Source organism: Peromyscus californicus, unplaced genomic scaffold (assembly GCF_007827085.1).
Source record: "Peromyscus californicus insignis strain IS unplaced genomic scaffold, ASM782708v3 Scaffold_3__1_contigs__length_106647218, whole genome shotgun sequence".
Classification (NCBI taxonomy): Eukaryota; Metazoa; Chordata; class Mammalia; order Rodentia; family Cricetidae; genus Peromyscus; species Peromyscus californicus.
The window spans coordinates 94,471,168-94,497,114 of NW_026294551.1; the positions used below are offsets into that span (position 1 = coordinate 94,471,168).

A 25,947-nucleotide genomic window follows, 5' to 3' on the forward strand; every position below is an offset into this window, starting at 1 on the left:
CCTGGGAGGGCACTTTACTGGGGTGGACCTAGGGGCGGGACACTGGGAGGACTGTATTAAAGAACGGACGCTTCCGGCCAAGGGGCACTGTGGCGGCGCTTGTTGGGATCATGGCGGAGAATCATTGCGAGCTGCTGCCACCGGCTCCGAGCGGCCTCGGGGCGGGGCTGGGGGGCGGCCTGTGCCGTCGCTGCAGCGCTGGGCTCGGCGCCCTGGCACACCGCCCCAGTGGTGTGTCCAAGTGGGTCCGGCTGAACGTCGGCGGCACCTACTTCCTCACCACCCGGCAGACGCTGTGCCGGGACCCGAAGTCTTTCCTGTACCGCTTGTGCCAGGCGGACCCCGACCTAGACTCAGACAAGGTGAGGGCCTCGTGGGTCGGCGGGTGGCCTGTTGCCCTGGTCTCCATCCGCGCCACACACCTCTCCACACCGAGGGCACTCAGCGGAGCGGGCACTCTGAGCCCAGCGTCCTGGGCCGGAGCGAGGATGGCACTCTTGTGCCCATCTACCTCAGCCCTCTGTTTAATAGTGCCTCTCTCCCTCGCCTTGTCTTTCATGCTTCTCATTGCTGTGGCTCTAGTTTATTTCTTCTCCCTAGATTCTTTTGCCCAGGGTGTGTGAACACCACCGCCCCAGTTATTTGCTGACTTTGGAACCTGAGAACCCTTTGCATTCATCTGGTCTTTTCACATTCCAGACGTTTAAATTAACGCAGGCCATGGGGGTTGCCACAGTGGCTGCCCTTTTCCCAGTGACTTGCAGAGTTTGTGCTCCATCCTTCTCATCCATAATATGAACGGGCTTTGAAGCTCTTAGAAGGTACCTCCTGGGCAAAAATGTCCAAAGGTGTCATTTTACTTCTAATATATGAATTATTTGTATTGAATTCATGTTTGGGGCCACATGTGGAAAAATCTTAGGGATGTCTAAGAGAGACCAGGTATAGAATTCTTTTCGATCTGCTTTCCAAACTTGGTTTCCCCGCTGCCTTTGCAAACGGGTAGGAATTTCCAGGTTAGTTTGTAGTATATCTTACATTTAATGAAATACTAATACTGTTACACCTGTGGTAACAAAACATATTTGGATTACAAGATTGTGTGGCATAGTGCAGTATTGAAACTTAGAAAGAAAAGTAGTTTCCTCCCTTTTCCCCATTGGCGGTTTCCGAGCCTTATACTAACTTTGTGAGTTTTTGGGTTGAGCCTACACAATGGCACTCGACTTTGTGCCTCGCCAGCCTGAAAGCTGCTGCTCAGAAGGATTTCTAGAACGATTGGGAGCCCGTTCACTTCACAAGGCCTGACGGAACACTTTCTCAGTGTGACCGGAAAATAAGAATTCTTGAGTTACTGCAAAATAACCAAGAAGTTAGGGTTTGAGATAATAGCGTTTTAGTCCCTCACAACCCTTCTCCCAGCTGTCCCCATTTCTGAGTTAACCAAATCTCTTTACTCTTACAGAACTGACCTTCCAGAAAATGACAAAAGTTTCCAGGATAGAAATAGGCTTTTGTTAGCTGGGTTTTCTTTTTATAGTGAGGGTGTATGTTTTATTGTTGGTTTTTCAAACAGTGAGTGTTTATAACCATTCTTGTCTTTCTACTCAAGCATCCCTGCCTTGTCTATTAAATCAGTTTTTAAATTGACCTTATCCATTGGCTTCTAGTGTCTGCCTAATTTTAGCACTGGAACAATGGATTTAGAACTGTTTCACTTTAGCATATTCACTGCCTCTTAAGATTACTTTATAAACTACCCTTTATTGGGCCAGTGAGGTGGCCCAATTTGATTTGAGTCTCTGGGACCCACATGGTGGAAGGAAAAAACTGACTCTTGAAAGTTGTACTTTGAACTGGGCAGTGGTGGCGCACACCTTTAATCCCAGAACTGGTGAGACAGAGGCAGGCACATCTCTATGAGTTTGAGTCCAATTTGGTCTACAGAGTGAGTTCCAGGACAGCCAGGGCTACACAGAGAAACCCTGTCTCAAATTAACCAAAAAAAAAAAAAAAAAAAAAAAAAAAAAAGGGCTGGAGAGATGGCTCAGTGGTTAGAAGCATTGACTGCCCTTCCGGAAGACTCAGGCTCAGTTCCCATCACCCACATGGCAGCTCACAACTGTCTGGTATCTCCAGTTTCAAGAGATCTGACACGCTCAACAGACATATGCAAGCAAAACACCAATGCACATAAAATAAAAAATAAAAACAAGTCATTAAAAATTGTTTTAAAAAGTTGTACTCCGACCTCCAAGTGCACATTATGGTACTTGTGTGCCCGCACACACACACACACACACACACACACACACACACACACACACATACATTTACATTGCGTGTGAATGTGTGTTTGTATTTCCTTTACTGCAGTGGGAGATTCTCTATCAGATTATGTTTTAGTTTTTTAAAAATTTATTATTTCAGAGCTAGAGAGTTACTTGGTCCAGTGGTTAAGAACACTGATTGCTCTTATGGAGAACCCAAATTGGGTTCCCAGAAGCCCTCATGCTGGCTCACAACCATCCAGTTCTAGGGAGTCTGAAACCCTCTTCTGACCCCTTTGGATACTAGGCGTGCACATGGTGCACATACATATGTATATGCAAATTTGTTTTAAATTACATTTGATTTCTAAATTATAAAACCACAATTCAGAACATAAAAATAATATAACAGCACCAGGTATGATAGAAAGCAACTGTAATCCCAGCATTTTGGGAGATAGAAGTAAAAGAATTGGGAGTTTGAGGTCATCCTCAGGTACATAATGAGTTTGAGGCTAGCCTAGGCTACAAGGACCCTATCTCCAGAAAAATATGGTGGATGCAATCTTGGTACCATGGTTGATAGTGTTTGTTTTAGTCATAGGTTGCTAGAAAGAGTAATTCTAATTCACATTAGTCATGTTACTAGAGTATTCAAATAAGAAAAATCTATAAATGTTCTGTGTTCTCGGTACCACCACACACACCAGGTTCTGATGAAAGAGTGTCCCAAGAGATTCCACCTTAATTAAATCCTACTAAGGAGAAGGGTAGAAGGAAGGGGTGTTAACAGATGGAGGCCATTAATTACATGATGGAAGATAAACAGGATGTTGATTCATGTGGAAAGATCTCAAAGCTCTGACCTCATAGTTAAGATCAAGGGAAGGACACCTGGCAAACACTCTTAGAGTTGAACTTTACCAGGGACCTGGTGGAAGATTCCTTTTCTGGTATTTGACTGCTGTTTATTGAGCTTAGCTTTGCAGAATGTGATGCCAAGATGAGACTTGTGTTAGGAAATTTAAGAGAAGTTCCCAAGAAACCTTTTAGGAACCTTCTGGGTTTATTGATTATGGGAGCGCACCAAAGGCAGACTACTGTCAGGGTGCCAGGGCTGTGAGTTACTACAGGGAAGTAAGTTTCTGGAAGATACTTTCCAAAGTTCTTGACAGCAAGATTGCTAGGGATAGTAGAGAATGCAAACACATTCAAGGCTTGCTTGACGGCCCTCTCAGCCTCATATCCAATCCTCTGTGCTGTACTTGTCTCCTCATGTCCTCAAAGCTCAGGGTGGGACTTAATTACCCACCATGCCTTGTATCCATAGGTCTTTGACCTATTTTAGGGGCCAACTTTTAGCCCACTGCTGCCATGAAGGTTCTTTTTCTAGACAGCCTGAGTGAATTCTCACTTCCTCTTGGGACATCCTCCAGTGGGACTGCGGCTGTGCTGTGCACTTGAGCATCTGCCACTGTGTGTCATTTTCTCTCCACTGTTGTCTTTGGGGGCACTCTAAGCTGCCCATGGGAAGTGCTTTGCAAAGGCTTGATATTTGATCCATTTTGATTATGTTTCTGCATCCATGGTATGTTGAAAACAGAGTTGCTGTTTGTCACTCAGCTGGCCCCTGATTTAGTGAGATGATGCTTCAGGAGGAAAAGGGAAATAGCAAATACTGTATGGTTGGAAGCTATCCTGAACTAGGGTGTTCTGTCTCCGACTGAGCCAGATCTAGAGAAAACTGCTACTTGCACATGAACTTCTGCCTTGGAATGGGGCCACTGTCCCAGCTTTGAGGTTGTAGATAGAGTTACACCAGGTGGGTCTTTGGAAAGAATGTTTACTACAGCCAGACCCCTACAGTTCTCTGTATCCACTTTGACTGCAGTTGATGCTAGTGAGTTTTAAGGTTAGAAAGATATGAAAGGAATTTTAAGCCAGGGCCAAAGGATGGGATGTAGGTGGGAGAACCATCTTTGAATTTGTTGCTTGGCAAGAGAAGTGGGGATTACTTAGGGTATAAATGGCAGATGTTGTTCTGTGTAACTAAATCAGAGAAACTAGCCATGAGCGTCCTGTGCACTGGGCAGAGTTGCATCGGCCACAGGCTGTGAGTAGGCGTCTAAGGCATGGGTGTTTACTTGTATAGTGCATAATGGGTGTGGCTCTTAGTATATTCTTGGCCCCGGTTGTGCATCCTGGTGTTGTGCCCTTGCCCCCTTTGCAGTGGCTGCTTGTCCTCATTATGTCTGCCCACCTCTCTCGGTGTGCCTCATTCAGAAGCCCCTTGGTCCTGAGCAGGTCAGTGGACTTGTCATCACGTGAGGAGTTAGATCTTTCTGAGGAGAGCTTGTCTCAGGGTATCCTGAGGCAGCAGGGAGGTGGCTGGCAGGTGCAAAGACATTCTTTCTGTCCACTGCTAGTGTAGTTTAGTTGTCTTGTCCAGCATGACAGTGCTGCCTGGCTTTGGTTTTGCACAGGGGTCAGAAAACTCTGGCCCCCTGTCAGTTTTCCCACATCATGTGTGCTTGGAGCTTGGAACTGCTCATTCCCCTGTGGATGGGGGATGGGTGCTTTGGCTCTGAAAGTTCAGGAGAAGAAAACCATAAGGCCAAGGTACTTATCAACCAGCCCTTCTCAGAGAGTGCGCCTCCTGGTCCCAGGAACAGAGGCTTAGGGGTGGGAGGTGTCCACTGCTTCCCAGACAGCAATGGAGGCGTCATGGCGGCCCCTTTTCAGAGCTCTTTCTGCACTTTGCTTATTCAGTGATTCCCTCCTCTGCATACTCTGGGCTACTAGCCAATGGGAGCGTCTATTCAGGTGTAAGCTGACTCTCACTAGGCCTTGATTAGGGGCAGCTCACTTTTGGAGCTAGCTCGCTCGCTGTGGGAAGGAGCAGAGCTGCCTGGTTGGACACTGCATTTTCTTAGAAGATGCTTGATGCCTTCAAGCTTAGGAAATGCAGCTATGGAGCTTTAGTGCAGCACCCCGTACCCATGGAGATGGCTTTGAGATAACCCACAAAACGTCTTCGGGTAGGGTGTGCCCAGCATTCACACTGCCCTTGTTCTGGTGCGTCCTTACTTCCTTGGCATTGGGCTCTACACTGATGTTCTAGCTTTGCACATCAGGCCTGGGTGGCCAGCTCCTCACTGTCTGTGGCCTGAGGTAGATTTTCCCAAGCACATGAGGAAAGGTAAGTGCCATGGGGGTGCTGGATAATATTTAATGAGAGGGAAGAAGAGGAGAAGCTGAGGGCCTGCTCTTTGAGCTAAGCAAGAAGGTAAAGAAGAGTTTGATGCTGTTTCCCCTATGGCCACATGTGGGGAGGGTAGAGGCTACCTGTAAGCTGATGGGATTTTAGTAGCCTTGGAGATTATAGAGGAGATTTCACAGGTGAAGTGTGAACCTTTGATTTGGCTGACCTGGCCAGAATGCCCTGGACTGCCAACTTATTAGCCAGAGTGGAGAGACTGGTGTTCGGGCCTTGAAGACTATGGAGCCAGGAAAGGCTTTCCTTTAGACACACTGGTCCAGATCCTTCTCAATGCTTACATTTGTTTCCTGTTTCTCTTCTCTCCTGCCTAGCTGCTGATGGCAGTAGCCTGTTAGATATACGCTCTGTCAGAAAGGAGGCAGTATGTACTGGAGATTGTGTGGGGGTCTTCTGTATCTAATGTACCTAGCAGGGAAACCACCTGAGAAAACCTGGGGGATGGGTAACTCCTTCTGTGGTGATGCAGATGTTCATGGCATTTTCATTTACACGGGTGGTGGGCTCTGGTGCCATTGGGAAGTCTCCCTAGAAAGGCTCCTGTCTACTAAATCAGTAGGACACTACAGTGGACCTCAGCTCAAGGAACCTGCCCTGGGTGAATTCCAAATATTCTGGTTCCATGAGAAGACTCGGGAGCCTCAATTGTGGGGTCTGGTCCACAAATCTCACATCTTGCAAGCTTCACTGGTGCCCTCAATTCTAGTTTCCAACTAGAGGCAGGAGTAAGGAAAGCGCCATCTGTGGCAGGGATACTTTCCTCAAGTCATGTCTCTGAGAGCTCTCTGGGGTGGGGGGTGTCAAGGCCATACGAAGGGTCACAGTGATCAAGAGCCCTAACACACCCCTTACCCCACAGTCTCACCTAGAGGTGTGGGTGCTGTGTTTCCCCTGTTCCAGGGTGTCTTGGGTGGTCAGGTGAACTGGCAGCATGGGCACCACAAGAAAAGTGAAATGAGTGCTCGGCTCCGCTGGCAGGAAGAGGCCGAGGTGTGTGGAGCGGCTGGTGGACAGCGGCGGGTGGACAGCGGCGGGTGGACAGCGGCGGGCCTGGGAAGCAGGAGTCTAGAGTCTGGCCGCACTCCACAGATCTGTGTCTCTTACAAGCCTCCTGGGTCTCTGGGCCTCAGTATCCTCACTGCAACTGATGATATCTAAGACCTCTTCTGGATCAAAGATGTGACAAATATGTATAAAACAAAGCAAGACAATTCGTGTGTGGCTCTGTCACTTGAATTGGGTAATTTCCGAGTAGAATGTCAGCATTTGTGTTTCGATTGGTAGTGCATGTTGGTGCACACAGAATTCAATGCATTTGTCTTTTAGTGGGGACAGTTGATGGAGTAGTCTTCAGTTCACAGCACTGCACTTCATTCTGATTCTTTCCTGGTGGCTGTGCCTTTTCTTTCCCCTCCCATGGGGATAGGAGCAGGTGCATCTGAACCTTGAGAGTGACACTCTGCAGCTGCATCTTCACCTTAGGGTCTTGCCTGAGGCATCCAGATTTTAACCCTTTTCTGCATGCTGTTTCCAGAATCCTGAGGCTGAGTTAGGGTCACACCCTAGCGGACAGCAACAGCACGGGACAGTGTTACTATTGGCTAATGACCAGCCTTACTAGGTCTTTCCCCACCAGAGACACAGGCTTGAAACAAGTTTGTTTCTGGAGGTTGTCCCCCACTCCTTTGAAAACAGATTTGTGCAGTTAGGCCTCCTGAGAGCATGTTTGACTTGGCAGGGCCAGGGCAGCCGCCTCAGAGGCCTGAAAGCTGCCCTGCCTAGCTCTGACCAATAACTCAGGCTCAAGGTTCCTTCCTGCTTCAGGCTTGGGGCTCAGCCTCCACATTATGCCCACTCGGTGCCAACTTGGGCATCAGCAACCTGTCCCACATATGTGGACTGGTGGCGTGTATGCGTGGGGGGAGTTGGCTTTCATGTAATGTTCAGAGCTAAGTCCAGTGATCCGTTTTATGCCTGTGGAGAGAAAGGGACATGTTTCCAGCCAGTGCTGCCACAAGTAGGTCAGACCCAGATTCCCTGAGAAGTGGGGAAGGATGGAAGGGCTGGCAGAGACACGTGGTTGTCGAGGAAGCACTCTTCATTCTCATGCTTTTATGGAAAACACAGCCTTCCCACCACACAACCCAGCACAGGCTTTTCCTAAATCCTGACTGGACTAAACAGAAGAAGAGAAAAGAGGCTCCACTGCTGGGTCTTGGCTGCTCCCTGGCTGCTCTTTGAATCTGCTGGGGTTCAGAAGTAGCCTCCTTCCACATCTTGAGTGCTCTTGGCACAGGTGACACTGTGGGCCCAGCGTCATTTGGCCCCAATTGCTGTAGTCAACATCTTGATAGGCCTCTTGGGGGCCTGATAATGGAGGTGCATGCTTTTAATCCCCGCACTCAGGAGGCAGAGACAGGTGAATCTCAAGGCCAGCTAAGCCTATATAATAAGATAGTGTCTCAAAAAAAATAGTAAAAAGTCATCTTACTGATTTTATGAGTGAATTGAGGCTTGTATTTGGATTTTGGGTTTTTGTTGTTGTTGTTTCTTTTATTTTTGTTTTTGAAACCCGGGTTTCTGTGTAACAGCCCTAGGTATCCTGGAACTCACTTGGTAAACCAAACTCACAGAGATCCATGTACCTCTGCCTCACTAGTGCTGGGATTAAAGGCGTGAGCCACCACGCCTGGCTTGTATTTGGATTTGTGTGTTCTGGTTTTCTCTATTTCCGTGTTAGGATGGAGGCCCCGAGCTGCATTCCCAACACTAGAAGATGCGGTGCTGGAGGCTCATTCTTGTTGGTCTTCCAACACACCCTTGCAAACATGAGCACAGCCTAGAGTGCTCCCACAGTGGACCCTAAGAGGCACTGCCATGCACATCATGGTGGAAATATGTGGGATAGAGTCTTGGCCTTGGCCTTTGGCCCTTACTGTGGAGTTGAGATCTCCCACAGACAGCTCCTAAAGGATTTGATATGAGTGGTGCTCATACTTCACCACCTCTTTCTCCAGACTCTGGCCTTCATGGCTGCCCAGGCAACTGACCTGCTTTAAAGAAGCCCTGCTTTAAGGAAGTAGCCACCGGAGGAAACTGGCCAGAGAGCTGTGACAGCATGCACAGAGGAAGTGATCCTCCACTTTCCCTTGATTCCTGAGTGTCTGAGTGTGAGCCTAGACTTTGGAGTTTTAGAGAGATTATGAATATTTTAGAAACTGGACTTTTTTTTCCCCTCCCCTGAAACAGCGTTTCTCTGTATAACAACCCTAGCTGTCCTGGAACTTTGCTTTGTAGACCAGGCTGACCTCAGACTCACAAGAGATATGCCTACCTCTGTCTCCTAAGTGCTAGAGACTGGACTTTTAAAGTTGGAATTTTTAAAGACTGGGACCTTCAAAGTTTGGAATATGTTTTGTATTTTGATACTGATATTAATGACATCTTGGGGACAACAAGAAAGGAAAGGTTATGGCTTAACAGTGATGTGTTTGTGTGTCAAATTGATAACTGGTTGGTTGTGCTGATTAATTTTGTGTCAGCTTGCCGCAATCTAGAATCATTTGGGAAGAGGGAACCTCAGTTGAGAGAATACTCCCACCAGATTGGCCTGTGAGCCAGCCTGTGGTTCATTTTCTTAATTGATGAATGATGTGGGACAGCCCAGCTCACTGCATGGTGCCACTCCTGGGCTGGTGGTCCAGGGTGCTATAAGAAGGAGGTGAGCAAGCCACGGAGAGCAAGCAAGTAAGCAGCACTCCTCCATAGCTTCTCCATCAGTTCTTGTTTCCAGGTTCCTGTCCAGCTTGAGTTTCTTCTCTGATTTCCTTCATGATGGACTGGTGGTGTGGAACTGTAAGCTGAAATAAACCCTTTTCTCCCCAGGTCACCTTTGGTTATGATGCTGTGTTACAGCAATAGAAACCCAGCTAAGACAGGGAGGTTCACCCCACCACCTCTGGACATAGCCCAGTGAGGATCACTGCCCTGCCTGCTGCCACAGCTTTGCTTTCCAGCCTGTGCCATTCCTGTCCCTAGGTTTATGTAGGAGACTCCTTGCCTGATACCTCCCTGTTTTCATTTCCAAGGTGTTCTGTCCTGCTGTTCTCAGCACATGCTCCCTTCCCTGGGTGGCCAGGAGTACTGGTGCTGGGGCCTTCACACATAAGGCTACATATGTCATGTAAGGCTACATATGTGTTCAGGTTCTGTTATTCATCCTACCCTCCAGCCTGGCTCAGCAAAATTTTTGAACTACTTTGGTCTTGTTTTTCTGGAAGTCTCCAGATCTCAAGTGCTTCTTAACTGGATGCGGATAGAGGTTCCCCATAAAGTACATATCTTGCCCTTCCTTTGTGACTGTGTTTTAGGCAAACAGGACATTGGACTCCAAGCACAGAATACTGCCTAGAAGACCCTGAAGCTATAAGATGGTTCCTTGGGCTGGGCGCTGGTGGCACACACCTTTAATCCCAGCACTCAGGAGGCAGAGACAGGAGGATCTCCAAGTTCGAGGCCAGCCTGGTCTACAGAGTGAGTTCCAGGACAACCAGGGCTACACAGAGAAACCCTGTCTCCAAAAAAATTCTTTTAAGGTTACTTGGGCTACTGTCCCCATGTTGCCTCTTCTAGAGCTTGTAGCTAAGTCTTTAGTTTGTGGTGGTGAGTCCTCAGCTCTAAGAGACATTGGACAGAGTCCAGCCCTTTGCTGTTAGACATTCACATTGTGGCCAGGCTCTCACTTCAGGTACTCTGAGGAAGTATTGTCATTCCAACTGACCATTTGCCTGGAAGAGGCCTCTGTTCATGTGTGTTCTTTTGTTTTGGTTTTGGTTTTCGAGACAGGGTTTCTCTGTGTAACAGTCCTGGCTGTCCTGGAACTTGCTTTGTAGACCAGGCTGGCCTCAAACTTATAGAGATCCACCTGCCTCTGTCTCTGCCCCCAAGTGCTGGGATTAAAATGCACCTCTGCCACCTGACCAGGTGTGTTCTTTTCCAGGCCAGAGGGGCTTTGGGCTAGAGTGCAGATCTAGAGGGAGGTCTTTCAAAAGCTGCCTCGCACAGGGCATTTTCAGTGAGAGCCAGCTACACCCAGCACATGAGCTGCTGTCCAGACTCTGCAAGTAAGCATGGCTGGGCTGAGGCTCAGCACCCTTCAGGTTTTCAGGCCAAGTGCCAATGCCAGCTCATCCAATGCTAATGGCTCCTTTGATCTGCCAAAATGGCCTGTGCCTCATCCTTCAGGTCTTGGGAGGCCTAGGTCACTTTCGTGTAGTCTTGTGCCACTTGTCATTCTGGAAGTCTCCAGGAGACTGCTGAGTGAGGGTACTCAATAAACAGCTTCCTCCCAGTTCTCCCTTTCCTTTCTCCCCCGCTTACTCCCTCCCCCTTCTACTCTGGAGGATTTTAGGCTTCTTGTTGCCAGGGGAGACTAGGCTCTGAAGCCATGGCCATCATGACAAGAGAGGCCCCCAAGAGTATCCTGGGTAGGGATGAACCCATCACCCTCTGATTTTTTTTTTTTTCCTTTACCGATCAGTGGTCTGTCAAGGGGGCATTGAGCCATGAATATTCCTGAGCATGGTGCTGTGGAAATGTCACACTCCAGGGGGCACTTCCACATGAGCAGAGGGGAGAACTCTGTGGTGGTGCCATTTCTTTGTCCAGACTTCAGCCTGCTTGTGACTCTGTAATGTGGCGATAACTGCCATTGCTTTCCTTGATTTCTTGGCTTTGCTTGGATGACTGAGGTCCAGAAGACTGAGGTACCGGGAGGCCGGGCCCAGGTGGCCTTAAGGACTAAAGGCCACGTGACAGAATGGAGAGCCTTGGGGGTAGTTTGACCTGTGTGCTGTCCTTCGATGAAGTCGAGAGGGCTAGGGAGTTAGACATTCATGTTGGGTGGAACAGGGACCATGGGAAGAGAAATGCACTAAGGATGAGCAACTGGCTTCCATCGTCCCTGCCTCCCAGACCTTACTGATTTGATGTCAGCCACAGCTCGGGTTTCTCACTTTGATACGAGCCTGTGGATGTTGGAAGGAACCCTTGAAAGCACCAATTTTTATTGCCCCAAATACAGAATTGGATGTCTATGAAGACAGCCTCTGAAGGCTCATTGCTTTGTGACTGAGGCCTCTGTGAGCTCCGCTACTCATGGGCAGATACATCCAAGGGGTTCAGGGAACCCCACACACTGCCCTAGGCCCTATGCTGTCCTCTGCACCTTGACTAGTCATCTGCTCTCACTGGGTAGCAAGTACAGCATTTTTCAATGGTCTGCACCTACAGGAACTTCATGGGACCTGTGTCTGATCAGGGAAGCCAGTGTGCACTATTGATTTATGGACTCAGCTTCTTTCCCTGGTACTGGGCATGGCCTTTCTGATTGGAAAGCTGGGGTGGTAGCCTCCCCTTAAGAGACCTTGGAAGCCACTACATCTCTTGGACTGCTGTCCCTGGATAGCTGTAGAAGCAGGTATCAGGCTGCATCAGTGGAAGAAGGCTCACCTTTATCAGCTTGTGTGAGTCCATACCAGAAGGTCTGCATCCCTGTTGGACTTGGCAACCTCCAAATTACATGCAGCCAGTCTGTGACAGGTCTGGAGTAGGGTGTGACAGAAACTCCCTGACCCACACCCTGCGTGGGGGTGTGTCTTGTAGCTTTTGTGCATTGCCCTCTTTGGTAGCCCCCCCAACGCTACACCTCCTCTGACCCCAGCCAGACCTGTGGCTCTCATGTGGACATCTGTTTCCAGCAGGTCTGTATGGTGGGAGATACCATGTGGAGCTGAATGTGCCCCATACTGGAGGAGGATGTCCTCCATGGAGATAGCTGTGGTGAGCATGTGAGGAGAGCAGTCCTGAAGTGGAGCTGCTGCCTGTCCGAGTCAGTAGGAAGATGTATAGGTTGTCCTATAGATGGATCAGATTCCACAAACCGCTGACCACAGAGCAAGGGTTTCCTTAGTGATCATAGGCACTGGAAAAGCCCAAGGGCTGTGGTTCAGCAGGAAATGAGGGTACCCTGTGGGCACCTTACCACTGCCTCAGGCTTCACTTGTTGCTGTAGGAGGCTCCTGACAGGAGGCTTCAGGCTCAGCAGTGGAGGGCGCTTCCTCCAGTGTACTGCTACTTGACTCCCAGGTCTTAGGTTTCTGCTTCAGGATGCCCTGGAACAAGGAGAGTGGGCTGCCAAGGCCTGAGTCTCCAGAGTCTCAGAAGTTGAGCCATGGAGCAAGGTGTGGTGCACACCCGTAATCCTAGCACTTTACTTGGGAGGCTGAGGCAGGAGAATTATGAGTTCAAGGCCAGCCGAGGTTACATGGTCAAAAGCCATCCTGGTCTACACAGTTGTCCTGTCCTATGATGGGGATGGGGATTGACTTGTGGGCATCAGACCTTCTTAGCTGTTTCTCAGAGTCGTTTGAAGCTGGAGCAACATCTGGTTGGCTCAGATCAGTAGACACAGGAAGACCTGTTTGAGATCAAAATGGAGGCCGACAGGATCAGAGAATGCTCTGAAGTTCCCTAAGGCAGGTGCATGAGCAGTTGTGGATCCTGCACTGGTGGTAGTACTGGTGTTGAATTAGGTCTGGCCTTACTCTGACTGCAGAACTGCTGCTTTCTACACAAGAACTGACAGCATTTTGTTCTTTTAGGATGAAACGGGTGCCTATTTAATCGACAGAGATCCCACCTACTTTGGACCTGTACTGAACTACTTGAGACATGGAAAGCTGGTTATTAACAAAGACCTCGCAGAGGAAGGTAAGCTGTCCGTTTTCAACGGACACGTGAGCTCTGCACCGGCACCTGGTAGAGGTGCTGGTTGGGTCCGTGAAGTTGCAGGTTGAGAACTGCTGCTGTCGCATCAGCTGGTCTGAGTTGGATTGTGGAGCTGCTTCCTGAAGCGCATATCTTTTTTCTTTGGGGTGTCATTAAATCTCTGGTTACTGTGTTACTGTGTGGATTGTTACCTGGATCTGGTTCTGTCGAGTTGTGAGAGCCATGCTCAGTGCCCTGCAGACTTTCCTGCTTCATTCCCTGAACTCGGCCCTTGCCAGATTTCTCATGTTGCCATGTCGTGTGTTATCCTGAGCTGTCCGTTAGGAGTGGGAGAGCTAAAGAGATGAGAGAGGTCTGTACAGGTGAGGAAGCCTGAAAGCAGGGCCCTGGCATTCTAGTTTTTAGTTTCTGGGAAGTTTGAGTCTTGAGTGGGGGACATTAGATGGCAGGCTGTGGGGAAAGCCTTGGAGCCAGGAGTGACTCCAGTCAGTTCTAGTTTCATTGGAGCAGGGTAAAATGTGCTGTATGTGACATGCAGGATTCCATGGCTTCCACATTGTTTGGCATCTTCAGGTTCCCAACAGGAAGAGCCAGTAGCACCACCAGACAGCTTCCAGGCTGCAGAGAAAGCCTGCCAGCTATTGCCCAGTGTCTGTGGGCTCAGAGCAGGTGTTCAGCTGCCATGTGTCACCTGTAGTGACAGGGCCATAAGTATGTCCAGTCAACTGACCTTCATTCAGTCCTCTGCCTCTGCTGAGTGCTGAGAACTGAGAGGACTGTGAGGATGTTAGGACAAGCTGGACACGAGGACTTGAGGCTGGGGACCGGGTGGGTGCAGGGCTGAAGGGCTTACTTGCGTCAGTCTGACCTAATAGAAATCACAGTTGTTACCTCTATTTCAGGCGTGTTGGAGGAAGCAGAGTTTTACAATATCACCTCACTAATAAAGCTTGTAAAGGACAAGATTAGAGAGCGAGACAGCAAGACATCACAGGTGAGACTCCTGGGCCTGAGGCGGATAAGCAGGTTTAGTTTCCCTGTGTGGTCTTGGACCAGAACGGGACTATCCTCATCCTGGTGTCCCGGGTCTTGCTCTCTTCTTCCTCATGTGCCGTGAAGGGCCCACTGCAGTCAGTGGAGACAGGCAGTTGTCTGGAGGGTGTGTGGTGAAGGCATGGAGGAGAGGGAGGCCTTGTGAGGGCACTGGGATGCTGGAGAGCAGAGGCCCTCTGATAGGTGGGTATCAAGACCTAGTCTGCAAGTTTGAAGGCCTGTGGCTAGCATGGCAGAGAAGAGCATGGCTGAGCTGGGAGGTGGCACAGAGACTGGGGATCTGTGCAGTTCCTGGGAGGAGGTGGGCTTCCTAGGCCCTCTGCTGCCCAGCAAGTGTGTGTGAGTGTGTGTGTGTGTGTGTGTGTGTGTGTGTGTGTGCGCGCGCGCGCGCGCGTGTGTTCTGAGTGCTCTGTGAGGTAGGCAGTGGCCCTACCTTCTCCAAGGAAGGCCTCAGTGGGCTTCAGCATTAGTCTAATCAGCAAGCTAGCTCTGCATTGAGAGTGGTTACGCCCTCACCCACCTCATGAAGTGAATGCTGCCAACACCCTGACTTGGCTACTTAGCACCTCTCACTGCCTCGCCCTGTGATCAGCCTTCCTGACGGACTTCTCTTGGGCACTTTCGCACTGCACAACCTCACTCTTCCCTCTGGCTCACTGACGACCTGACCAAGCCTTCTGCCCTCCACTGGGCCCGTTCAGGGGCAGGAGGGCTCTGAGGAGAAAACTTCTCATCCTCATGGCATTAGAAAGGTCCTGAGGGCTCCCCGTCCTCCTCGGTTTGCCTCCTCTTTCCCCTTTATCCCAGTCCCACTCAAGACCATGGGATCTGTACTACTCCAGTCTCTGTCTGCATTGTGAGGGGAGAAGGGACCCTCCTGGCAGGCCTGGCCTCACGGAAGCCTAGCAGCCACTGCCATTGGATGCCTTGCTGGTGAGGCACGTGGGTGACAGTCACCAGTGTGTGACTGTTACCCATGTGCCGCTAGCATGAAACACAACCCGAGCAGCAGCAACTTGGGACCCTCATGTCCTGTATTTACTGGGGGCTCTAGAAGGGCACACTTGTCTCCTGGTTGTTCCCACCCCACACCTAAGACCACAGTCTGCCTGGAACTGCCCAGGGATGCTCTGTTGGACAGGAATAGTGAGCAAAAGATTGTGTAGCCCCGCATGGAACATATAAAGGTTTTCTGGCCAGGCGTGGTGGTACACGTCTTTAATCCCAGCACTCGGGGCTCAGGGGCAGACTAATCTCTGAGTTCGAGGCCAGCCTGGTCTATAGAGTGAGTTCTAGGATAGCCAGGGCTACACAGAGAAACCCTGACTCAAAAAACCAAAACAAAAAAGGTTTTCTGTGTATTCATATCTAGCCACAGGTGCCCTGAGGATTTCAGGAACATGACTCATTTCATTTTGGAATTTAGAAGTAGAAATATTTTTGAAGGTCGACAGGAAAGCTGCAGCAGCAGCTGTTGAGGCTGTAGGTTGGATGTGTGGACTTGTTCAAGGTTGCTTTGGATACTGACTGACCCGTGGCGGGATGAGGCTGGAGTTGATTGGGTGTGTGGTGGGGCCTGACCTCTGGGGTGTCTGTCCTTGTAGATGCCGGTGAAGCACGTGTACCGTGTACTGCAGTGTCAGGAGGAGGAGCTCACGCAGATGGTCTCCACCATGTCAGATGGCTGGAAGTTCGAGCAGGTGATGGATGTGGCCCGTGGGAACCCCGTAGGTCACAGGGCCATTCCCCAGTCCTTCTCCTCCCAGACTCTCTTTGTGGCATCTTTCTAATGGCAGCTCTTCCCTTGAGGCTGTTGTGTGCCGTGTCCAGCACTTCCTCCATGTGCGAGCTCAGCTCCTGAGTGCTTCCTGCCCCCGCACACATCAGTGCTGGCTGGGCTCTGCCCTCCTAGGGGTCTGGAGGGTCATATGGACTGCATGTGTGTGCTTTGTCCCCAGACCCTGTTAGACTCACCTCAGAGGGTTGGGCAGGAGCAGATGTCACCATGGCAGAGCCTGCTCCTCATATCCCTGGCATGTGGCCCAAGAAAGGCCGCACACTGGAAAGTGACTGTCACCGTTTCTGGACCTGTGAACTGGGTCGCCTAATTTGGAGCCAAGTGCCTTTTGCTCTGTTGTCTTGTGACTTCTGGCTGGAGGAGAATCTCCTCCCATAACCAACTTGAAGACTTTGTCCTCAGCCGTCCAGGGTGATCCTAGACACATAGCACAGGCACTCCTCTTCCCCTCAACTCTGACCTTTGTGCAGTCACCCTGGGGACCTCCATTCTTCCTGGTGAAACCCAGAGAGCCTGAGTCATGCTGGCTAGTAAGGTGCACTCTGCTTCCCCAAGACAGGACTAGTACTAGAATGACAAGCTTTCAGAGAACCAGGGTGAGGCCCAGGCCCTTTGAGGTGGTCAGTCCAACCTAGGCTCACCCAGGGGTCAGTGATTAGGTCAGAATAGAGCTGCCTTGTGTGAGGCTACAGAGTCTCTGGGAGACATGGGTTTATGTGTTCCCCTCAGTGGGACCTCCCATAACTACCTGATCCAGGCCAGCACCTCTGCCATCGGTCTTACCTGATGGGGTCCACTCCTTTCAACCACTGTCCCCCATTGCCGAGGGGAGTAGTAGCTTGCCCTGTAGTAGATTTCTCTCCTGACCTGTTTCTGATGTGTGGACACATGAGCAGGGATCCCAGTGGCCAGTGGCCTCTTGAGCTGCTCCGGCTTACTCACTGTGCCATTGACATCCTTGCTCTGGCTACAGTGACCCCCCTTGAGTTGTTTTTGTGTTTAAAAGAACAACAGCCTTGCTGTCTGTGTTCAGCTTTGTCTCAGACTCATGGCTGGAGTAATGAGCATGGTCTTGGCCCAGGTGGCATACTTGGTGACCTGGAGGCTTATGAGGCTTGTTAGAACAGGCGAGAGTATGCAGAAGTACGCGACGTCGCCTTCAGTGTCTGTCAGAGTCAAGCTAGGCTCTCACTTAGCACTCCAGGCTTTTAGTGCTGTTGACCTCTGTTCTGCTTCCCTGAACTCCCTAGTCCAGCCCTGCAGTTCTCTGCCCTAAGTGGGCACTAGAGTTAGTCTATAAAGGCCCACTTCACCCCAGGCGGGTTTCTGGCTGCCATCAAAGACAAGGCCAGCCAGCGGTAGGTCCTCAAATGGTGCCTGTACATGAACTCTGATCTTGGCTCTCACTCACTCGCCTCAACCTTTGTACTACTACCTCCTCCCTCCACAAGGTAGCCAGTCATCATCCCCTAGGGTCCAGCCTGCAGCACCAAGAGAAGCTCAGAGTCTGCAGAGAGAGCCTGTTCCAGCATGTTGTGCAATTACGTGGGGGTGCAGGTGCTGGTTCCACAGTGCACTGGGAGTTTGCTTCCTGCTAGTTCTGTGGAAAAACCTCCTGGCTAAAGCTAGCTCTCCTGTCCCTGAGCTTCCACATTGGTGCCCTGGTCTTCCTCCTGAGGGGCAGATACACCTGAGCCGCTGCACACTGTCACAGTCTGTGTCTCCCTTTCAGCTGGTCAGCATTGGCTCCTCCTACAACTATGGAAGTGAAGACCAGGCTGAGTTCCTCTGTGTGGTTTCCAAGGAACTGCACAACACCCCGTATGGCACAACCAGTGAGCCGAGCGAGAAAGCCAAGGTGAGTGCCAGCAGGATGCTTCTGGTCCCTAGGGCAGACACTGGGGCTGGCTTCTTTCTTCTTTTTGCCTCACTGATTTTTGCTGTTTTCTCTAGACTCTTAGTTGTTGGGTTTCTCGGTGGCTAGAGATCTTCCCATGAAGCAGCCCAATGTGTCAGAACGCAGGCACCTTTGCAGCACGTTTTTCCACAGCCGGTGTTCCTAGAAGTGTCTAGACCTTAGTCCTGATCAGCTGGGCCTCAGAACTGGCTGCTCACTCAGGGGAAGACTTGGGACACAGGTAGAGAGCAGCTCCCCAGAGCTCAGGTTTTTAGCACCACAGCTGCCTCAGCTGCACACAGGTGCTCTTTCACATTTGGTTTCGTGTGTCCTTCAGTCCTAACCTACAGGGCACTGGGTTCTTCCGTCTCCCGTGGGAAGCAGTACTAGCCAAGGCTGAGAGTGCAGCCTGCCTCATTTACTTTTATTCATTTATTTTTTTAATTTATTTTTTGTTGTTTTGTTTTTTTGAGACAGGGTTTCTCTGTGTAGCTTTGCACCTTTCCTGGAACTCACTTTGTAGTCCAGGCTGGCCTCGAACTCACAGAGATCCGCCTGCCTCTGCCTCCCAAGTGCTGGGATCAAAGGCGTGCGCCACCACTGGCTCATTTACTTTTAGATTGCCCTCAAGTGACCTTTCCCCGACTGCCTTATGCCTGGAGCTCAGGCAGACAAATTCACGTGCCCCTGCAGTGTACATTGTGGGCCTGGACTGGAGGATTCCTGGGCCTTAAGAACATTTTGTGGTGGCTTGCAGAGCCTTGCAAGCTCAGGAGGAGCCTGGACCTTGCTTAGGCTGAGTTCAAGGTCGTGGTGACCATGGTAAGGCCCAGAGCAATTCTGGGCTGGGAGGTAGGGCAGGGGGGTGCTTAAGAGTTTGGGTAAGAAGAGGCCAGATGTGGTGGGCTTTAACGAGGGACTTGATAGCAACCTGACCCTTAGTCAGTGGCCCTAGTTGGCTTCGATCACCCTAGAGCTTCCCATTTAGCCTTTCCTGGTCTTTAGGGTGAGGACTGAGGAACTGAGGGGCAGAGTTCCTCAGAGGATCTCTAGGAAGCCATGCTAGCTGGATCTCAGCAGTGCTCCCATGTTCCTGCATTGTGATGTGACAGTGTCTTTGCCATTAGTACACCTTCAAGAACCCCCGGGTTCCCATCCTTAGCCTCTGTGTGATCATGAGAGGTGAGGCAGGGGCAGACCCTCTACCACTGCTGCCCCAAGCACAGGGTGACCTGAGTTGTGTAAGGGCTCAGCGTGGCAGATTGGAGGAAACCAGAGTCCCAACACCCGGCCTGGGGGCAAACCTCCACTTGGGTCTTAGATCTAGCAGGCATCCCTACCTTCAAGAGCCTGTAGCCCAATCGCAACGACAGGACTCTTCCATACATTTATTTTTAGAAGTTCCCCCCGCCCCCCCCCCAACTTTTGGTTTTCATAATGAAGCTCACAAGAGTTCATCTTTCTCCAGCAGAGCTCATCTCCTTCATGGCCTTACAGCTGCCAACAGGACTCACTCTATATTGTGAGGAGACTTTAGGCATGGGCCCAAGTCCCTTTGCTATTGAACATTTGTCTGTTTCTGTCTTCAAAAATACCCTGGTGTCTGTCTCTGGCCCGGGTGGTGGTGGTGAATGCCTTTAGTCTAGCACTCAGGAGGCAGAGGCAGAGGCAGGGGCAGGCAGAGTTCTGAGTTCGAGGCCTGCCTGGTCTACAGAGTGAGTTCCAAGACAACCAAGGCTACACAGAGAAACCCTGTCTTGCAAAACCAAAACCAAAACAAGCAACAGACAACAACAACAACAAAAAAAACAAAACCACCTGGCTCTGAAGTAAAGCAGTTTCTGAATGCACTTGACAGCAGCGGGTTCCATGGTCGCCAAAGCTGTGGGAACCATGGGAGCCAGATCGAGAGGACAGGAGTTTGGAAACACCCTATACACCGGGCCACCCCTCTGAGAGCAATGGATCCCCTTGAGAGTTGTGTCCTCTATGGTCAGCAGCTACCAAGTTCACACTGAGCTCTGTCCACAGTGCTCCCTGGGCATCTGGTGGCCACCTAGTACTGCCACAGTCTTTTCCTGTTTCACGTGGGAATGTTAGGGCCACGAGACTGTAGCTTGTGTGAGGAGTTAAGGCCTAGGTGAGTGCCTTGCTTCTGGTGCCAGCCGTGAGTACAAAGCCTTCCTTAACCACTCTGAACTGCCATCTAGCCCTGGCTCAGAATGCAATGAGAGTGGCTGGGCGTCGGGCCTCCTTTTGTCTCAAAAGTATACCTACCAGAGGAGACTTCTGGGGCCAAAAGCAAGAGTGCCCTCTGTAATCAGGTACAGTCCTCCTGTGTGACAAGAGTACCACCTGTGAGGGAACCCCTCTGGATCCATGGGTCCAGTGTGACTCTGAGACTCCCTCCTACAGGCATGAGTTATTGATGGGCTGGTCAACGTCTGCCCACTGGCTGGTCAGTCTCAGCCTCTGTGACCAAGGTCCCATCTCTGTCATGCAGTGGGCCTTTGATGGAGCTGGGTCCATGGTCCTCTAAGTCACTTCCCAGGAGCTAGGGCTACAACAAAAGCCCCTTGGACAGGACTCAGCTCCTTGCCTGCCTGGGAGCTCTGAGGGCAGGTGTCGGCTGTAGGTGAAGGACTACACAGTTCAGCTCAACCTAGGGTTCCCCCGGGTTTTCTTCCTGGGCGATACACTAGTTAGTCCTCCTGCAGGCCTGCATTGCTCAAGCTGGGCTGACAGCTGTCTTCCTTACTTCCTGCTGCTGTTCACACCAGAGCGACGACGAGGAGACGAGGCACCAAGGCAGTGACTCAGATTAAGTGTAAATGTCACGGTGAGCTCTGCGCCCTTTAGGTAGACCCAACACCATAGTCTCCTTGCCCATGAGCCCTGGTGACTTTTGCCTCCACCCCTCCTCTGTGCTTCTGTACATCCTGTAGCTGACAGAAACTCGGATGGTTGTGCCTGTGTGTCTGCAGTAGAGCTCCCTGTAGGAGGGACAGGGGACTGTTGCTTGAATGCTGGGGGCTGCTCTGTTAGTTTAATTATTTATGTGTCCCTCCATGGATGCCATGTGCAGGTGTGGGGCTTTGTGCCATGTGAGGCTGTGGGTGTGGCCACAGGAGTGTTCCTGGGATGGGCCTGCGGGTGTCCTTGCTGTCAGTCAGCGTCAGAGCCTCACATGATACGACAAAGATCAACGCCGTGGGGTTTTGTCATCTCAGGTTCTCCAGGCTACACTCTCCTTGCGTCCATCTCCCCGAGGGTTGGACAGGCCCTCAGCTCCACATCCTCCTCCATCCAGGCCTCTCAGCCTGTGCTTACCATCTGCGTCTTGAAGGCCAGACCTGTGAGTGCCTTGTCACCTCAGCAGGGCTTACCTGTTGGCCCCTGTGCAGGGGACATTGCCAGTGAGTAGGTGGGAGCAAGACCAGCCCTGGGAACGTGAGCATTGCCCAAGAGGAGCATTGCTCCTTGATAGTGGACCCGCAGCCGGGGAACCCTCACTGGTCCCCTGAGAGCAGCTCAGTACACGGGGAATGTGGGGAGGCACCTGGCCAGCAGGCATCTGGGCTGGCATTTTGGAAGCAGTGAGAATCTAGCAAGGAATGCTCTCAGCCTTGGAACTAAGAATGGCCTTTTCCATTTGGAGTTGTACTTTTTTTAATTTTTTTTTATTTGGAGACAGAGTTTTATTATGTATAGTTCTGGCTGGCTTGGAACTCACTATGGAGACCAGGCTGATCTTGAACTCACAGAGATCCACCTGCCTCTGCCTCCTGAATCCTGGGATTAAAGGCGTGCGCTACCCCCCACCCCCTCCAGCCATCTGGAGTTGTACCTTTAAGTCACGGTGAGTGTTATATGTCACAGCTACAGCTATATGTCACAGAGACATCTTGACACTCAGCGTATTTATGATCTAGCCCTTCAAGAGAACTCACCGTGAAGTGGTCATGGTGAAGCCCAGCTGTGATCCTAATAGTAGGGTTCAGGAGGCCAAGGCAAGAGGGTTCCGAGTACCAGAGCAGCCTAAGCTGTGCAGTGAAACCCTTCCTCCAAACCAAACCCAACAAGGGGCTGATGGAATGGCTCAGTGGGTAAAGTCACTTGCCTTGAAAGCCTGCTGGCCCAGCTGTGACTCCCCAGGACCCGTATAAGGATGGCACTAATTCCTGAAAGTTGTCTGACCTCCACACGGTGCGGCATGTGTCCGTACATATACACTAATAATAATAATAATAACAACAAAGGAAGTGTTTAAACTTTCTTATAAAGAGGTAAGAGGGCGAGATACCGTGGCACACACTCTTAATCCTAGCATTTGGAGGCAGAGGCAGGTAGCTCTATGTGAGTTTCAGGCCAGCCTGGGCTACACAGTGAGACAGATAGATATAGGGTCTGGCTCTGTTGCCCAGGCTGGTTGCTCCCAGACTCCTAGGTCAGTATCCTGTGTCAGCCTCCTCAGTAGCTGGGACTCTAGGTATGTATCATCATACCCGACTGAAAGGCTAATCATTCCAGCCATACTGAGATAAATGTTCCGTTCTCCTGTTCACTTTTCAGTGTCTGAAATGGGGACATGGTTTATGTCTCAGCACCTCACTTGTAACATCCCTTTGGAGGGGTTCTGCAGCCACCGGGGTAGGAGACTCTCAACTGTGACAGGCACTCAACCTAAGGCATGGTGGGGCTGACAGAAGACGCGCAAGGGAGCCATATCTGCCTTCTGTTGGTTGGAGAAGGTCACCAAGGGAACTGGGGGGGGAGGGCGAATGCCCAGGCTTCAGAGGCTTTGAAAGAGCCCTGGAGGGAGGAGAGGTGTCTTTCAGTGGCCCCAGACTTCTTGGAGTCTTTAGGGAACGTGTTTTGATGGCTCTAGCTCTGGGATTCTGGGCTTGTGGAAACAAAATAGTGGTGTCCACAAGGCAAACCTGGAGCGACACCACATCGCAGGATGAAACCACGTGGCTGGGCCTCCCTGGGAAAGGCAGGAACATGCATAAGGTAGTCTTGCACTACCCCAGACAGTCAGTGCTGCCTGGCCTCAGCGTGTAGGATGCTGGTCTTGCTGCTGTAGGTCCTGACGAGCTCAGCTCCAGCCCTTCAGGATTTCATACTGTTCTGGAGAGTCACTCCCATGACCACTTCTGCCAACCACACCCTCACCTATGCTGGCTCTGCTCTGCTCAGGGCTGGTGGGGACTGAGACCTTGGCTCCCTAGTAAGATGGTGGCACCTAGAGTCACCTCCAGATGTCCTGGAGAATTCAGAAATTGTCCACCGAGTGGAGCTTGCCATTGGCAGACTAGGGAACAGCATTATCTCATAGACCTGTGAAGCTCCCCCTTGAGGTGCTAGAGTGGTGATTTCGGCCTCCCACAACTCTTCGTGGGGCTGGCCTAGGGGCAGGCATGGTGTTTGGGGTGCTGGTGGGTTTGCAGGAGCAGCTTGAGAGAACTTGGCCTTCTCTTGAGCCCTTCATCATAGCCTCCCAGAGCCAGCTCTTCCCATGGCACCAGACCAGTGGGGTTGCTCACAGTGGCAGTCGATGCCAAATGGCTTCCTGTGAGGTTCCTCTGCTCTGAAGCTCTGCCTGGAGTCATGTCCTATCCTAGCCCTAGAGGCGACTAGAGGCTCATTTTCTGGGTTTGGTTCAGCAGCATGTGCCCAGCCCCAGCATGTTTTGAAGGCCGCCAGGGACTTCCGTCCCAGCTGAGTCTACAGCTGACTGCGGTGTACTAGTTAAGGAGGCTGGGCAGCCAGTGCCCTGCTTTTCAGCCAAAGTGGGAGCAGAGGGTGAGGAGGCAGCAGATGCTGCGGCGAGCAGACTGGATCTGGAGGCCTCCAGCATGACCTTGCTTGGAAGGGTTTCTGCGGTCAGGCAGAGGGCTGGGGCCAGTGAAGGGGTGCAGACCTTCTCATAAATGGAAAGGGTATGGGGTTGATCTGCTGGACATGAGGGGATCTGGAGGTTCATGTCAGCCCCTCACTGTACAAGCCTCCCTGTTATCTAGCTGAGGTCCTGGCCTGAAGTGAGGGTGCCTTTGAACTCTGCTCTTTGAACAGGGCGCTTGGTCAGGGCCTACATCCTCACTCTGTGTTTCATATTTTTCAGATTTTGCAAGAACGGGGCTCAAGGATGTGAGGAGTACTGACAGCTGAAGAAATGATTTTCTTTTCCCCAAGACAAAGTGAACCGCCATGTGCAGAAAGCATGGCTGTGAGAAGAAACCTGCTTTTGATCATTTCTCTAGAGATCTGGGTGTGGATCCTTTTTTGCCTCAGATGTGGGTGGCGAGAGACAGCACAGCTGTCACGCCAGTCGTCCCCACAGGGAGGCAGCTGGGGCTGGGTTGGCAGTCTCTGTGGCCTCACTCTGTTCTTTCCGAGTGCTCCGTGGGACTGAATGCTGCTGACCAGCCCACGCATTCCTGAAGATGATCTGAAGGACAAGGTCCTTGGTGCTACACACAGTCTGCAACAAGCAGCCTGGGCCTTGCCAGGAGGGAGGGGCAGCTGCCACAACTCCTGTCCAATGCACTGTGGCTTAGGGCGTGGCTCATCTCTGGTTGAGCACCAGGCCCTCATCCTTGGGTCAGGGAGGCTGCTGTGCCTCCAGGCATGATTGGTTGGTTTCTCTTGACCTCTGCTGAGGCTCCTGACAAAGGCAGCCTCCACATTATCACTACTTCTGGGCACCTCCCCTGGACTGCACCCTTTCAGAGGCAGGCTCTTGTAATGGCCTATAGGCTTGGCCCAGGATCATCAAGGCTTCTCAATTTGTATTTTCCAGGCAAGAGGACTTTGTATCCCTTTTTTAAAGTGTGGATAGACCACCCGGTGTTTATACTCTTTAGAAATGCCTAAAAGTGTTGCTACATTTGGATTGATCTGTTAAATCATTTGAGGGAGGTAGATGTTTTGCCTCACATGCCCACCTGTGGGCTCATGGGGGAGCTGGCGCCTACCAGTGCCTTTGTTGTGCCTGGGATGGAGGCTGGGGCAGGAGGCCTGTCCACCTGGCTTCTGGAGCTGACACTCCAGGTCATGTTGAACATTCAGGATGTTTACAGCGCAAACCCGTCTCCTCCCCGGCTCTCATTTCCTTGTCCAACTATGCAGTTCTTCTCTTGGGTTTCGGGAGTGTTTGAGACCGTACAGCCTGCATGGGTTCTCCTCACCTGGCACGACATTGGAGCTGCTGAGGTCCCTGCAGAGGCTGCGCCTGCTGCCTTGGAAACCCATCTTTCTCAGCTGCTTAGGGATGTAGCAGGCCACAGACTTGACCCAAGCAAGCAAGCTCTGTGCTTCTTGACCCCTGGCTTCTCAAGGGAGCTGTGTGCACTGACCGCCGTGGCTGCCCGTGTGCTAGTCAGCCTCTAACACTGTTTCAGATGCTTCCGGAAACTTCTTGCCTAGGCCCTCTTCCTTCTCCTCTGCCAGGAACTGATGAATCAAGTTCTCTAGCATCTAGGACTGACCTCGTCCTTTCCTAAGGTCTGTTGTATGTTGTTAAATGTTTGGCTTAAATGATTCATAAAAACCTTTCTATTGGGTTGATTGGGCCTCAGCAGCCCTGGGGGCAGTGGCTCTGCTGTTGGCCATGGGGAATACTCTGGGGAGTTGCTGGATACTTAGCATTGTTTGGTTTATGACTTTGACAGTAGATAGACTTGTGGGGGGTTTTGTTTTTGTTTTTTAATTTAATGATATTAAAACTTAATTCACTAAAATTCTAAGGGGATATTTATACTTTTATACTTTTTTAGGTATCCGTATTTTATCAGCTTATCGTTTAATGCCTAAGTTTCCCCTGAAAATAGTAAATAAAATTGTGTATTTATGAATGCGTTCA

The 25,947-nt window shown here is 50.8% G+C and overlaps 1 protein-coding gene across 1 annotated transcript; it reads left to right on the top strand.

Annotated features, from left to right (window-relative positions):
• The first annotated feature begins 71 nt into the window (after positions 1–71).
• Positions 72–25,947, top strand: Kctd5 (potassium channel tetramerization domain containing 5). Its single transcript, XM_052759146.1, has 6 exons — positions 72–362; positions 13,209–13,317; positions 14,238–14,329; positions 15,993–16,088; positions 17,919–18,044; positions 24,208–25,947. Exons 1-6 carry the CDS (start codon positions 111–113, stop codon positions 24,235–24,237), a joined length of 705 nt encoding a protein of 234 aa, XP_052615106.1. The 5' UTR covers positions 72–110; the 3' UTR covers positions 24,238–25,947.